Genomic DNA, 17,022 nt, shown 5'->3' on the forward strand with positions numbered 1-17,022 from the left:
GCAGTAATGCATACTCTAGCAGGGCTGCAAGACCAGGTCTGCCTTTTTAGGTGCATAGTAAAGATTCCACAGCACTATTCCTAGGCGACATTTATCAGTGTTCTGACCAACATTCATCCCTGAATAACCACAAAAAGTAATTGGTGACTTGGCTTAATTATAAAAATTATGGGACATTGTTCTGTGCAAATGATCTTTCCTTACATTACAATTGAATTTCAAAAGTAATTTTGTTTTCTGATATGAAGTCTTACAGTAAATTCTGAGCGATTTAAGTGCTTACTTCTTCATAATATTTGAATACATCAGCATGCAATATCAATTTTGCGTCATTACTTCCACACACCACTAAAACTGCAAATGCAAAATGGTTACACAGCAATGACAAATTTCTGCAGATAATTTCGGTTTTGTATAATCTAGCTAGTTTATACAGGCATCCAAGAATTCCAATTTTTACTCCCCCTTCTAAAATTGATGTGACATTTGCTACTGCACAACAAATTATAATGCAAGGTCAAAGCACTTTACAAAAATTAAAACAAGCTACGTGCCTTTTAAATCAAGGCCATGTTATTTCTGCACAATCTATTCCAATTATCTCTTGTGATCTCATCACAGTACACTAGAACACCACAGGACATCAATTCCTATTAAAATACCTGCTTGTTCATAAACAAAATACAAAATAATAAAAAAGGATTGCAGAAAGCTTCACAGTCACAGTGGGAAATGCCATTTTTAATCAGAATCCTGGGAAATTATTCTCACTGGCATGTTAGTTTTTTGATTCTAACAAGGTAAGTAAAGGTACAGAAAACAAACAAATGGCCCAAATGGGATGTTTGGCTTTGCAATTATTGCTTGTGATCAATGACTGAAAGCAAAAGGCAGTGGATGTTGGAAATATGTAATCAGAAATTTGAAAATATGCAGCAGAACAGCAGAGTTTGTGCAAAGCAAATCGTAGTTCACCTTTCAGGGTGATGACCTTCAATCAAGAATTGGAACAGAGGGCGAGGTTAACTAATTTAAAGCAAGTACAAAGACCTGAAAAGGAGGAGAGGAGGAAAGGTCCGTGACATTCACAGAAGCAGGACAGATGAACTGACAGCAGCAATGATGGCTCAAGACAAATGGAAATGGGTCAAATGAAAAAACAGAAGATGAGCCCAGAGGAGGTGTGAATGGCAAACACAGAATCATTCCAGCTGGAGCCAGATAAAACAGGACTGGGATTCAGATCCAAAAATGTCAAACTCAGTGTTGTGCTGGAAAAGCTTATAAAGTGCTGAACTGAAAGTGGAGGTGCTGGTCATCACGCTTATTGTCAGCTTCACTGGAAGAGCCTTGAAGGCCAACCACAAGGAGGTCAAATTAGGAGGGGGCATCAAATTAAAGTGCCCAGATCTCGATGCTCAGGTTCACACTTGCCAACTGAACAGAGGTGTTCTGAAAAGGAGTCAGACAACCATGCTCAGTCTCCCCTGCAGCGTTCAATGGTTCTATGTTTGACTTAGGTAAAAATCTTTACAACTGATGCGCACTGTGTTCGATGAGTGCAAACTCAGGGTGAAGGAAACAACCTGTGGAAGTTGCTGGAAGAAATGAGCTGTACACATTAAGCAGATTTTAAAATAAAAACGGCTAAATAATGCAGATGCTAGAAACCTGAAACAAATACAGAATACTGAGGAAAACAGGTGTGGCAGCATCTGAGGAGCGAGAAACAGAGTTAACATTTCAAGTCCAATATGATGTCTGCATCCGGTTTCTAAAGAAGCCAAGCCAGACATGAAACATGAACTCCGTTTCTCTCTCCACAATTGCTGGCTTTCCCTGGGCTTATTTAATGTAAAAGCTGTTGTAAATTAATTCTGTTACACACATACAATTTAATGCATCATTTCTATCAAGCTCCAAGATGGAATATATAAAACATTGCCCATGTTGAGGAAATCTCATCACCTCATTATTCCAAATTGAAATCAATTCGAAATGACTGTTTCATTTGAAGGAGTAGATGAGGTTCTGGAAGTTGGGAAAAGCAGAGACTTTGCATTCCCTAAATTTAAATGATGATGCCATGGAAAAGAGGAGAGCATTTTGTTGATGAGTGGGGAGTGGATGTGCTAGGAAGGGAGGAAATCATGGATAGAATTTCTCAATTCTGATGGAAGGTTATTGGCCTGAAGTATTAATTTTGCTGGTCACTTTCCGCAAATGGTGCTAGACCTGTTAACTTCCAACATTTGTCCTTTAAAATTAATGTCCATGTATAATTTTCTTGTCTGTTGTGATGTAAGCAGAGAAACTAGCCCCAGAGTTTCTGTTTAATTAGTAGAGTCAAGCAAAGTTGCGTAAATTTTTTTACACAGCATAATTTCAGTGTTACAGTGAACAGTTCAAAAGGAGAGAAAAATAAAACATCTTTTCTTGTAATGGAATGCCTGTAGGTCATCGTGCACTACTGACCTGACATTTTGGACACACTCACCCTGTAACTTCTAACAGCAGACGGCAGACTTGAATTAGAACGGGCAAGAAACATAAGTGCTGAATATGTTCACTGCTTCAGAATCAACAATCAGCCACACTTTGTACTTTTCATATAACAAGCATCATCCAAAAATATTGAAGGTTAAACTGATACATCAGGAAAACAGCAGGCACTTGGGTAAACTCAATTCGCTTTCTGTTTGCTCTGAGTTGACAGTGTACCAGCCTCCTTACCCATCGAATCAGTCTCTCAGGGATTTGTTTCATATTTTCCTCAATAGGTAAATGTACAGAACTCTCAAAAGAGGAATAAAGAACCCTGAGAATAAGTTGATTGATTTAAATTGTAACTATCACTCCAACCCAGAGCCTTTAGCCACTGGCAAATTCTGTAGCGAATATTTGCAAAGCACTATCTCTCGAAAGGATACTGGATGTAATTTTGGTTTTGAACAATAGTGTGCGCCTGACAATATTAGCTCAGATGCCTGTTACATAGCTCATCCCATTCTTAACACTATTAAATTTGATAGAAATGAAAATCAGGTCTGAAGCTTGCCAGGTGATCTGATCTTGCTCTTTGTGCACTCATACCCATAGCAATATGAAATCTATTCATTTAAATATTCCGCATAAAAAGTGCAGCCAGTGTTGCAGAAGTTTTAGGCTTTTATGCACAATCGATATTTTGAAAGACTCAAAATTAAAACTGCTTTCCTTCTCATAAGGCTGTAACAGATGTCATTAATATCCTGACCAAAGTGACCACTTAAGGAAGCACCATTATGAGAAGAATTGATGGGATGTACTATTGACAATTTGTATGAGGCATTGGAATTTATAGTTGTTCAATCAAACTATTGAGATTCTGATCGGAAATTAACAGTGTTTGAACCTAATCCTCATAAGGTGCATTAATGCTACTTGTTCAACATTAACAGAATGTAATTTCAAACTAATCTCGAGGCTACATTGGAGTCAAGTGACTGTTCTGAGGAGGCATTCTGACACGTCTTTAGAATTTGACACATTTAATAGTGGTGCAAAGTCAAATCAAATTTATGGCATGCTCATTTAGTTTACTGTGCATTTCACAAAACTATCATTACTAAATTAAAATGTTCAAAGCAGGAAAAGTTCCTAGTAAATTTCTAATATACAGACATTGACCAGTCTGGCATGAGCTCTCCCCTTAAAAGAAGGTGGGGAAGCTCCAGTCAAGCAACAGTAAAATCGATGTTTTGGGCAAAAGACCTTCATCAGGAATAAAGGCAGAGTGCCTGAAGGGTGAAGAGATAAGTGAGAGGAGGGTGGGGGTGGGGAGAAAGTAGCATAGAGTACAATAGGTGAGTGGGGGAGGGGGGAGGGGGGAGTGGATAGTTGGAAAAGAAGATAGGCAGATAGGACAAGTCATGAGGACAGTGCTGAGCTGGAAGTTTGGAACTGGAGTGAGATGGGGGAAGGGGAAATGAGGAAACTGTTGAAGTCCACATTGATGACCTTGATCAAGTGTTCCGGGGCAGAAGATGAGGCGATTTTCCTCCAGGTGTCTGGTGGTGAGGGAAAGGCGGTGAAGGAGGCCCAGGACCTCCTTGTCCTCAGCTAAGTGGGAGGGGGAGTTGAAATGTTGGACCACAGGGCGGTGTGGTTGATTGGGGCGGGTGTCCCAGAGATGTTCCCTATGCTCTTCTAGGAGGCGCCCAGTCTCCCCAATCTCTGCCTGTATTCCTAATGAAGGGCTTTTGCCTGAAACGTCGATTTTACTGCTCCTCGGATGCTGCCTGAACTGCTGTGCTTTTTTAGCACCACTCTAATCTAGAATCTGGTCTCCAGCACCTGCAGTCCTTGTTTTTACCTAAGCTCCAGTTAAGTAGCAGTTAAATTACAGTGACAGAGTTCTGCTTGGCTCAAAGCTGGCTTCTACTGAGAGAGACCCTCAGAACAAAGATGACCTTCTTCTACTTGGAAGTAATGGCTACTGAGCTGACTAAACAGTCCAATACTGAAGGAGCAAACCTTGCCAGCAGTGGGCCAGCTGGTGTTTGCTGAAGTGGGTGCCTGCAATGCTCAGGTTTGGACACGTCCCTTTCTGACTGTAACCATTGCCTCAAGGATGAGAATATTAGCCTAACAGCAAGTCCTGATATTGCAGTGAATGCTCATCGTGCCAGTTGATTTGAAGAGGCATCGATATTTCTCAAGGGTTTTTGAGGTGCCCCCTGTATGTTGTCCATATTTCCATACATATGGGAGGACTGGTATCACTGTAGCCGTGTGAACCATGAGCTTGGTGTCTTGTTTGAGGTCATTGTCATTAAACAGTCTGTTCCTTAGACAGCCGGCTTATTGGAGGCGATGTTGGATTTCATCATCATAATTGTGACTATCTTCAAGAAAGGAGAGGACAATAAACTGTGGTAATTACTGATCAACAGCTACTGACCATCAGCAGTGTTCACCTCTTACCTGAATGGTGCTTCCTTACGAAATCGCTCACGGAATTTGTGCTGTTCCACGTCAAAACTCGCACATTTCTTACGAAGGACTGTCACTTCATTGGCCTGAAGAGGTGCCACCTGTTGTTTTGTTGTGATTGCTAACTTCTTAATGTTATTCCACTTCTCTGGAAGTTCCTACACACACAAGTAGCAAAGTGTATAAGTCAATGTAGACAGCACTGCACAATCTAGAAGCTGCAACACCAGACAACTGCACTTTCACTAAGTCGCTCTGAAACAAAAGCCAGATGTTTTGGATAGCACAGCATGCTCTCCTAGTGATTTCCTTTCAACAATGTCTGTGTCAAGATTGCTTATATGCATCAATGAGACTTTCCTTGATATAAGAGGCAAAGATTACATTAACTCAGTTAAATGTTTGGTTACATAATGGAACTGTGTTGTCAGACAGCTCACTAAATGTTTTGACATAAAGGAGCCATCATTAATGATTGCACTCATGTCTCTGAATCAAGGTCAACACTAAATACTTCAACTCATAAGACAACCTATCCACAAGCCAAAAAGGAGCCCACAAAAAGCCTTGTTTCCACATCTCGGCAGATAGAAGCATTCTGACGTTAAACATTAGCTTTAGTACAACAGTAGCAAATACTTAAACACATAAGCTTAGAATTGGTGTTAACAATGGAAGTGAAATTGCCAATATTTGTCCTCCCCTGAATCCTACAGCAACTTTTGAAGTTCACATACATACATTAAACCATAGGAATGCAAAAGTTGCTGAGAGTGATTTCAAGCTTTCTTAAGGTCTCCCTGAACAAACCCAATATCTGGTCATCATTACGCTGCTGTTTGTAAGGGTTTGCTGTACACAACTTGGCAACAATGTTTCCTCAGGTCAACAATGATCACATGTCAAATATACTACATCAGATGTACGCATGTCTAGTGGTCCCAGAAGATACAATATAAAGGAGAAAATACAATATTCTCTTTCGATCTACAATAATGTAAAAACCACTGACAATGAAAACTGGCAGTTTTCATGCCAAAAGTCTTACTGTAATACACTGGAAAGAAATCAACTAATCGGTTGATTATTTTTTAAAAAAAGCTTTTGTTTTTAAAGCATATCAAACCATCACTATAGAATCCACTGCTACCATTGGGTGTATACTGGGTGAATGGAGCTCAATGTTCCAGCAGAGCAATGGCTGCTCTGTGGTTGCTTAGACAAGTCTTATTACATATTCGTAGCTAAGAGTCAGACACCCATAATTCTACTGAAACACTGGACCGCTGCTCAACTGATACAGTAATGCCAGCTATCTGAAACCTGTTATCAATTTCAAAAAGTTCATTTTGACAAGGTTAAGAGATGTCAAGTACTTGTGGTTTCAGCTGTTGAAACTTTAACAGGCATGAATGATTTGAAACTTTTATTGCTCCAGTATAGAATTCCTTTAAAGCAAAGTGTAAAGTTATCAATGAAAATTTTTATCAAGGTTTTCTTTGACAGATATAACTATCAATACTGGGTTCACTGTTTCTACATAGTGAATAGGAATGGGAATGAGAGTTATATAGCTTTTGTAAGGGCAGCCCATGTTTGAAGGACAGAAAATGGCTGACAAGGCTGAAATAAAATGAGGCAGCTGTCCAAGCATTAAGACACAAAATGGCTGACAAGAGACAAATAGAACAAACAGCTTGTTCTCACTTTTAAGTGAAAGGCAATGGTACCTTTGAACAGAGCTACTCCAAGGCCAGGAAGGGGCCTTGCAAGAAACCACCTGAGACAGTTTTGATAAGAGGATGCCTAAAAACGGACAACTGATTGATCCCCGCCTTATTAATGAAAGGATGATAGTCCCAGTAAATAAATAACACTAAGTATGAGTCTCAGCCGATGAACTAGCCAGATTGCAGCTGCTTAGGGTGTCAAACACAACAGCTATTTTGTAGTAAACAATTGTTTTTTTAAAGTTACTCATAATATTAAGAAATAGATTCTAGTTAAAGGTTCTTCAGATAATCATAGTAGTTTTCAACATGATGGATAGATGAACACATAACCAAAGTATAATACAAGCATTAGAGAAAAACAAGACTTAAACATAGATATAAAAGTTAATTAGTCTTAGGAAACACCTTCTCTTATGCTCTAAACAAAATACATTGTTCACAGCCCATTAATTACAAGATGCTAACAGTAGAAGTAGCTGTATAACTTTACACTTTATAACTAACTTTATAACAGAAATCAATATTACAAATCTTAAATCAACTAGTTAAAACAAACTATCTTTTGTATTGTTACATATATAATCAGGACAGTCAGAAATACAATGAAAAACAGAATTTAAGCCGCCCTTAGAGTTCAGCAAACCTGAGAGAGATCTGAAGGAGTATAGCCAGTAACTTTGGAATGCGAATGAGTATAATGCATTGGAAGATCCCAAGGCCTAGACTTTATATTGTCTAGGAAAAACCATAAAATCATGGGAACCTGGGACTGTCCATAGGAATACCCTTATTGGTCAAGTGTTTTACAGGATTGTGTGTATGGATTTAAGGAGGAAGGACAGTGACTCTGCAGTACTTGATTATTATTACACAGAACATGTACAAAAATGCTGCATTTTACTGTCAAGATCAGAGTGTGCCGTTGATCGCACTTCCAATCTGTGCCAAAAACAGAGTGGGCTGGATGGTTGGCTCATAAGAGTTCTTTGAAGGGCATGAGGTCGCATGGATAGGTGTGTTGGGATGACGAGGTGTGAGACGTGTAGATTTTATTCCAAATAGTACAGTGCCCGAATTTGCTTTTAAGCAGCATGCCTCCACAGCTGACAGCATTCCTGCCTCCCTTTGAACCTTTCTCCAGGTCACTGGCTGGTCTACGGGGCTGCCCCCTGTTCCTAAAAACAACAGCATTCCTTGGAAGATGGTATTTGTCGGAGGCTGGAACGTGAAATCGGGAACTTTCCCAACTTCCATTATCCACTTCTAAGGTGAAAGTCCAGACCCACCCCCCATTCTGAGCAAGGATGAAGCTTCACATTGACATTCACAACATACAAAATTAAAGCAGAGCTTGTTTTGTATACAACACTGCATACATAGGATGGCACGTGGTTAGCACTGCAGCCTCTTGGCGCCAGGGACCCAGTTCAATCCCAGCCTCGGGTAGCTGTGTGGAGTTTGCACATTCTCCCCGTGTCTGCGTGGGTTTTTTCCGGATGCTCTGGTTTCCTCTCACAGTCCAAAGATGTGCAAGTCAGGTGAATTAGCCATGGTAAAATGGCCTCACAATGTACACACTAGGAAGGGGTAACTACAGTAAATGTGGGGTTACTGGGACATGATGGGATTCTCTTCAGAGAGTTGGTGCAGAGTTGATGGGCCAAATAGCGTCGATCTGCACTGTAGGGATTCTTCGATTCGAGATATGGTGGAATGCCCATATACTAAGTCAGGTGGACTAAAACATCAGAATGGACTTTAACAACACACCTATTATTAACAGGATTCATTGTTTATGATAGAAAGAGGATTTTTTCATGAAATAATCTGAAGTGAAGAACTAGTGTGAAGGTATAAGAGGGTGTACATGAAAACATTTCTATCACAGGATTTGCATTTGTTCCAGCCATTTTTAATTCCAGTCCAGTGATCACAGAGTAGCAGTATGGAAATTAACATCAGCCCCAGTAATCAAAATAATACACCAACTTCCACTGACCTCCAGTAGCCTGTACACTTCTTCAGGTAATTCCTGTTCATAGGTCTTCAGGAGTTCTATGGTCTGTTTAAGGGGCTCAAACATCTCATTAGTTGTAACCTGTCTCTCTTTCACAGCCATGAGATGGCCCATAACTTGAATTAGGCCATTCAAATCACCTTCTTCAACCTTCTGGCGTAAACCTCCTTCCGCTATCTCGATAAACGCTTGGAGATCAGTCAGACTGAATGGGGCGAGGAAAAAGGATTTGAAGGAAAAGGTGAACAAGACACCAGCATCAAGACAGCACATTGATTTTATATTACACAGAACAGAAAACACAGGCACAAGTAAATCACAATGTATCTGTGATAATTTATTCTTTTGCACCAGGTGTGTCCTCCCATACCAAATGCCTTATCTTAACACATTTCCTCATCTTTTATGTACAGATCTGGCTCTTTTGAAAACATCTTCACTGCATTCCTCAAATTTTCTATCATGATGCATTTCATATTCTAAACAAAGTTTTTTTTCTCTCTGCTTGAAATATCAGTAACTACCTGAACTGATGGTCCCCAGGTTTTCAGTCGCTCAAGTGGAAACATTCTCTCCACACCTACCTTGGCCAACCACTTCTTCATCATTTCAAAAGCCTCCATAAACTTCTCTCCTTCCCCTTCCACCAAAACTTGTTTAATCTTTCCCAACAGCCATAATTGCCCAGTTCATCCTGTATTTCCTCCAGTGTTTATACATCCTTTCATTCGATAGCCTGAAGCAGACTGCACACAGTATACTAAATGCAGCCTGATCAAGATATCACACAAGTTTAACATAAACTTCATTAGTTTTAAATGCTATAATCCCTGTAAATACACCCCGGAGTGTTATTTGCATTTTTCAATGTTTTGCTAACTGGTAAGGCTGTTTGTAATGATTTCCTTACCTATAACCATGAAGGGCTTTGTACTTAGTCCTATATACAGTGAATACTGGAAGATGCATGGTGTGGAGGATGCATGGGGTTCATGGGAGGGGTATGGAGGAGGAATCTGGAATAGGAGGGCACCTGGAGGTGGCATGGATGATATGAGAGGCCATTAAGGAAGCGTGCAGACATGTGAAGAACTTTACAGGATTTAAGTCGAGTCTTACCTGTTTGTTACATGGTCAATCAGGTGTTGTTTGAACATAAGGCTCCATTTCTTAATGATATTCAACAGAGCAGACTTGAACGGTCTGGCATCAATTCGCATCCAGCTGTCAAATATGTTGATGGACTCCAAATGATTCACCTCATCATAGATTTTTTCATAAGAGTCGACTTGTTCTTTATACTGCTCGAGTGTTGGGGGACTTTCTGGCACACCATCTTCTGCATGAGCCTCAATTTCTTCAGCAGTAAGAACGTGTCCATAGAGAAGGAATTGACGCATAAACTCCTTGCGGTCGTCAACCCACAGATAAGCATACTGCTCAAAGGAATTCTGATAGTTGCAGCATTTTGCCATGACTTGTTGTATGCTGTCCATCAGGTTTTGACGCATGTCTACCAGGTCAGCCATGTCTTCCATATCAGCCTGATTTTTAAAATTCAGCAAAGGAGGACATTGGTTAGGCCACTCCTGGATACTGTGTTCAATTCTGGTCTCCCTGCTATAGGAAAGATGCTGTGAAATTTGAAAGGGTTCAGAAAACATTTACAAGGGTGTTGGCATGGTTAGAGGATTTGAACTATAGGGAGAGAGAGGCTGGGGCTATTGTCTCTGGAGCATCTGAAGCTGAGCAGTGACCTTATAAAAGTTTATAAAATCATGAGGGGTATGGATAGGGTGAATAGTCAATGTCTTTTCCCAAATTTAGGGGAGTCCAAAACTAGAGCTCACAGATTTAAAGTGAAAGAGGAAGGGACAACTTTTTCACACAGATGGTGGTGCATGTATGGAATGAGCTGCCAAAGGAAGTGGTGGAGGCTGGTACAATTACAACATTTAAAAGGCATCTGCATGGATATATGAATAGGAAGGGTTTAGAGGCATATGGGCCAAATGCTGGCAAATAGGACTAGACTAGTTTGAAATATCTGGTCAGCATGGACAAGTTGGACCAAAGGGTCTATTTCCATGCTGTACATCTCTATGATTCAATGAGAACTAAGACATAAGGAACAGCCAATATAAAATAGTTTGAGAAAATGCAGCCACAAAACAAGAAGGTTGTGAAAATCACCAATCCAAAATCAAGTATTTTTAGTCTATAACAATCTCATTATGATTTCTTCAGATTGCAGTAACCACAGAGAGGTGGAAAGAGACAATACCAGGCTGATAAACTACATAACAAAAGCTAAAATAAAAATCAGAAGTTAAGTTACTTCATGTTATAACAAAAGTTTGAGTGAAAGGTTGATTAATTTAAGTTCAACATGTTTCAGATACCCCTTTGCTAATCTCCCAGCAAGCTGACAGGGCTAATGTATACTACATGGTTTACCATGAAGTCTTCAAGAATGAATAACAATTAAATATTCAGTTCAGTTTAAACTGGGGAAAAAGTAGAAGAATTGAATCTGTATCATTTCAGAACGTGATTTGTGAATAGTCACAATTTAGCACTTCATCTGAAAACCAACATTTCATTGCATCGCCCACTTCAACTTCATGATTAAAATAAAACACTGCTTGGTCATACAACAGAGAAAAATGCATCTTTGATTAGCCTGCACTGAAAACATGGAGCAAACATTAATGGACTTCGATATCCCAATAAAGAAGACGTAAACAGGATTGGTGGATGAACTAGAAGAAACGAACACTGAATGATATTAAACAGAGCAATTTTAGTGTGACCTCTCCCTGACTTCAATGGAGCATAATAATCAGTGTGTGAAACTCTAACTGCATGCAATCTCCCATAGTTCCCAGGTGAGTTAGGTTAAATTGAGCCCCAGCTATCTTATGTTGAGATCATACATAGTGGAGAAGCTTACCTGATAGTGAGGGAAGGTGTTGTGTTCTGCCAACCTGGGCACCAAGGATGACATCTTGAAAACATCATTAATCAGTCCATCGACCATGTCATAGAAGTTGTCGCTGGTGCCTATCTCCAGAGATGGACGGAACACCAAGTCTAGCGAGACCAAATCTAACTGGGCTTCAAACAATGGCGCAAATCCTGCATTAGGATCTGTACAGAACAGAAGATGAATAATAGAACTAGCCTGATGTGAGAACGTGAATTACTACTATGAATTGGCAGCTTATGATGTCAATTCCAAAGGAATATAAACAAAAGCTTTTAAAGATTCGATTTCTGAATAGAAAACCTTTCTTCTTCATATGGTCTAAAAGCCATCCCACATATTCTATTGTCTCAATTGCATCAACAATACTAGAATAAGCAATGTACTGGTAACCTGCGCCCACACCTCCTCCCTCACCTCTATCCAAGGCCCTAAAAGAGCCTTCCACATCCATCAAAGTTTTACCTGCATATCCACTAATATCATTTATTGTATCCGTTGCTCCCGATGCGGTCTCCTCTACATTGGGGATACTGGGCGCCTCCTAGCAGAGCGCTTTGGGGAACATCTCCGGGACACCCGCACCAATCAACCACACTGCCCTGTGGCCCAACATTTCAACTCCCCCTCCCACTCTGCTGAAGACATGGAGGTCCTTGGCCTCCTTCACTCCCGTTCCCTCACCACCAGACGCCTGGAGGAAGAACGCCTCATCTTCCGCCTCGGAACACTTCAACCCCAGGACATCAATGTGGATTTCAACAGTTTCCTCATTTCCCCTTCCCCCACCTCACCCTAGTTCCAAACTTCCAGCTCAGAACTGTCCCCATGACTTGTCTGGTCTTGTCCTACCTGCTATCTCCTTTTCCACCTATCCACTCCACCCTCTCCTCCCTGACCTATCACCTTCATTCCCTCCCCCACTCACCTATTGTACTCTATGCTACTTTCTCCCCACCCCCACCCCCTTCCTCCTCTAGCTTATCTCTCCACGCTTCAGGCTCTCTGCCTTTATTCCTGATGAAGGGCTTTTGTCTGAAACGTCGATTTCACTGCTTCTTGGATGCTGCCTGAACTGCTGTGCTCTTCCAGCACCACTAATCCAGAATCTGGTTTCCAGCATCTGCAGTCATTGTTTTTACTTCAGCATATAATCGTCAAGTCCAGCCTGGACCGAGAGTACAGCAATCGAAATTACTCTTCAAATATTAAATTGCTGACATACTTCAGTATTCTGTGGAGAAATTAACTTACTTAACAATACCACAGACTTAGAAAATGCATATGATAGTTTAACTTTTCTCACTTCTGCCTATCTCTGGTCTTTTCAAAAATTCACACCCTCTGACCTTGAACCAAAGACAACAATGAAGTCACAAAAATAATAGCAAGGACGTGAAAGCAATTATAATAACACTGCAGAGTATTGGAAATGGCAACATGAGAAAGGCCAGGGGAAAGGTTTGAAGACTAAGGTTGCACTTTCTTTAAAGTGCAAGATAGTCATATCCATATTACATAACCTTATGTTTTCCCACATAGAGCGGGAGCCTGCAAATGTTATCACAAATGCTGCAGAGTTATAAATGTTGCATTCCATGGAAAACTCAATCTCATTAGCAGTTGGGTGAAGATAATATTCCTTAAATATTCTATAAAACTGTTTTCAGAAATTATCTTTCAGACAACCTTGACAATAACTCACTACATACAGTCAACATGGAATAAAATAAAATGGAATCTGATTATTCCAGCAAGGAACTTCGGAAAACATGAGTTTTGCTCCAATTTGTCAAATTGTAGTTTCGCACATTTCCACAATGGTAAAAGGATTGGTAAAAGGACTTGTTCTAGCCAAATAAAGGAAATTTAAATGCTGTTCAATTGTGAAGGAAAATATTGTAATTTGATTCTGTTCCATAATGATGGAAGGAATCTGACTAAATGAATGCAAATGTTTAGTGTGTGCATGCTTTACCAAGGAGCCAATAAAGAAACCACATGTCTGGACTTTTACTGGTGGCAGTGAACAGGGAAAAACAAAAAAAGTCATGGTGGTTTTGTTGGCAGGAAAGTCATTCAGATATGTGTAATAACACTTTGTGGTATTAAAAAAAAGGATTTGAAGTTTAAAGATATCTGGTGTTTATCTTCTCTCCCATGTGTAATTGTGAACTTATATCTGAAACTATTGAGTTCTTTACCTAATAAGGAATGTACTTGGGACATAATTATTAAATATGAGCTCCTGTTAAACTGAAAGATCTAATATGCACAGTTGAATCTCAAAACGTTGTGGGTCTACCCACAGGTATTGCGCAACTCCGTGTTATAAAAAAAATCATGCTTTAGAAACAGTGGTTAAAGTATTGGTGATGTAATCATGTTCCAGCCAATACATGTTTTAAAAACGTACACTTTCAAAACAGTGTCCCCAATTTGTCAACCGCATTACCGCAAATTCACGTTAACAAAATGCGCGTTATAGCAGAATGACCTGTGTACCAAATGGATTGAAGCAGTACAAAAAGGTAGCTCACCACCACCTCTCCAGGGCAACTAGTGATGGGCAATAAATGCTGGTCCAGCCAGCAACACCTATGTTAAATGAGAGAAAAGCTACGAAGACAGCTTGATAAATATTTTGGTAAATAATTAGTAAGCAGTCCAGCACTAAAGGTAATATTGAAGCTGCACCAAATCCAACTGTTATAAAAACGGACATAACAATACTACTTGTAACTGAATGTATTTTACATTGAGCACCCCACAAAAAAATCATGCCCTGTATAATCTCTAGCATGAGTTAATCCCAGACTAAACTTTGGTGTACAGGTGCACAACTTCAAGGCTTGCAGATGATATGAAAAGCACAAAACACAGAAACTAGGAGCAGTAGTAGGCATTTGGATCTTCAAGCCCAATCCACCATTCAATATCTTATATTTTAATCCCATATTCCACTTTTTCTCCACATCCTGTGATGCCCTTAATATCTAAAAATTTATCTAACTCTCTCTTGATTACATTCTTACCATTTGCCTTCCTAACTGCGTGCTACACCTGCTTATTTATTTTAATTGACTGATATTCAAAGACAACCAAATCGCTTCACACAAATACATTTCCCAATATATTACCATTTAAATAATACCTTTTCTTTTCTACACTGACACTATAAGTTCACATTTATCCATGTTGTACAGCATCTACCATAGTTTTGCCCTCACACTCAACTTATCCAGATTGTCCTGAACTGTCATTATGTTCTCCACAAAACTCACAATCCCACCTAGCTTCGTGTCCTCAATAAACTTGAAAATATTTCACTTGGTTCTCAAATAACTGTTTGCAAACCGAGCAAAACACCCACTCTTTGTTTCCAGGCTTTCAACGAGAAAGCAGAAATATTTAACAAGAATCATAGTACTAGGAAAGAGAAACTTCAACGACGAAAATTAATTGGAGATGTTAGGACTGTTGGCTGAGAGATTAAAATATTCAAAAGCTTGAGGGATCTTGATAGTGTTGATATGGAGAAACTGTTTGTACTTGTGAAAAGATCAAGGATGAGAGTGTGAAGTTTTAAAGTAATTGGAAAAAGAAGCAATAATGTTCTGAGAGAAAGTTTGTTTTCACACAGTGATGGTTAGGATCTGAAACGCAGTTCTGAGAGTGTGATGGAATTGGAATTGGGTGATGATCTAAAAAGGATAAATGTGCAGAGTAGTAAGGGGAAAAAAGGAGAAGGACATGAAGGGAGCTGCTCGTTCAGAGACCAGGGGCAAATACAATGAACCAAATGGCACCCTTCTGCTCTATAACAAGTCTGTAATTCTGTAATTCCATCAGAGAGTCACAAAACCCACATAATGTTGCCTGAGGCAACTCCTCCAAGGAGAGTGGGCTCATAGGTTGGAAGGTCAGAAAGATTGTGCCTTGCACGGAATAAATGAGTTACCCATGCATAACCACAGCTTCAGTAGGTATTAGATTCAAAACGTGTAGCGCCGGAAAAGCACAGCAGGTCAGGCAGCATCTGAGGAACAGGAGAGTCGACTTTTCAGACTTAAGCTCTTCATCAGTCTCTCAGTCCCCTTCTCCCCTCCAACATTTCTGATGAAGGGCTTATGCCCGAAATATTGACTCACCTGCTCCTTGGATGCGACCTGACGTGCTATGCTTTTCCAGCATCACTCTCTCAACTCAGACTCTCCAGCACCTGCAGTCCTCACTTTCTTTCATTAGATACCAGCAGTCAGTGAATTAACAGCATCTGTGATCCACACAAAAGGTCACGAGCTGGGTGAGGGGGCGATATTTCTCAACAAGGAACAAGTAAAGGTATTAGCGCAGAATTACTTGTGTGAAAAATAACCGTGAGTTTAAAGTGCACACTGATGTCAGTGTGTAAAGAAATCAGCCATCTGTGGCAAGGAAGAGATATTCTGTGAGAAATATTCGAAACAAAAAGTATATAAAAATTAATTATATAAAAAAAATACTTTTAAAAACCAAACAAATTGAACATATGAGGTCACTATATATTTGCGATTAAGAAAGTTTTTGATATAAATAGATAATTCTCACCAGTATTTTCTGTAAAGTAATTCAGAGAGGATTCAATAGCATTGAAGAAACCATCAATGACCATTTCATCAATGTAGTCAACATACACCTTCCAGTCACTTGAAGTTTCATCTGCTTGGAATAGACTCAGATTTTCCTGATGAATTATAAATGCATTATTTGAGTTATAAATAAAAGTCAAATCAAAGTACTCCATGGTTCACATAAGTTCAAATCAGTTACCACAATTTTATATATGAAAACAAAGTATTCGTATAATTCGTGCCCGAATCCAGTGTCATTGTTGGATATATTGTGGTTATGCTGAGGGGTTACTAGCATTCTACAGAAAAACCAGTTCATTAGGAAAAGAGAAACTGGGATTCCACAAGAATCCTGAACATTTCAGCCATCGGACTCTAAAGGACTTCACTCTCTTTTGACTCAAAATATTCCTTTTGTTAAGTCTCAGCTTAGTCAACATCCCAGTGATAAAACTGCCAAACACCTTGTCCTCCTCTAAACAATGCTTGCCCTATTCTGTTGATCCATCCTGCCTTCTTCCTCAGTCCTGGTGGCTGTTTTCCCATGAGGAGATTGGCCTGCATGGTTAAACAGTTTTGACCCCGCTACATACTTCAGACTCAAGGCCAGTAGTCAGAGGCCAAATGCTAAACCTGTAGCAATGGACCACCCTGGTGGACAAAGAAACCTAGAGACTCTTCAGTGCAGTTTCTTTAACA

The 17,022-nt window shown here is 39.8% G+C and overlaps 1 protein-coding gene across 3 annotated transcripts in view; it reads right to left on the bottom strand.

Annotated features, from left to right (window-relative positions):
* LOC132827851 (dynein axonemal heavy chain 9-like) overlaps nt 1-17,022 on the bottom strand; it is a 504,454-nt gene that overhangs the window by 403,398 nt on the left and 84,034 nt on the right. For all 3 annotated transcript variants that reach the window (XM_060844602.1, XM_060844601.1, XM_060844600.1), the window contains 5 exons: nt 16,301-16,436; nt 11,678-11,874; nt 9,844-10,268; nt 8,707-8,929; nt 4,966-5,132 (listed from right to left, as the gene is read on the bottom strand). In XM_060844602.1, coding sequence (XP_060700585.1) covers nt 4,966-5,132; nt 8,707-8,929; nt 9,844-10,268; nt 11,678-11,874; nt 16,301-16,436 — 1,148 coding nt within the window. The remainder of the gene's footprint in view (nt 1-4,965; nt 5,133-8,706; nt 8,930-9,843; nt 10,269-11,677; nt 11,875-16,300; nt 16,437-17,022) is intronic.

The sequence above is a fragment of the Hemiscyllium ocellatum genome, chromosome 25 (assembly GCF_020745735.1).
Source record: "Hemiscyllium ocellatum isolate sHemOce1 chromosome 25, sHemOce1.pat.X.cur, whole genome shotgun sequence".
Classification (NCBI taxonomy): Eukaryota; Metazoa; Chordata; class Chondrichthyes; order Orectolobiformes; family Hemiscylliidae; genus Hemiscyllium; species Hemiscyllium ocellatum.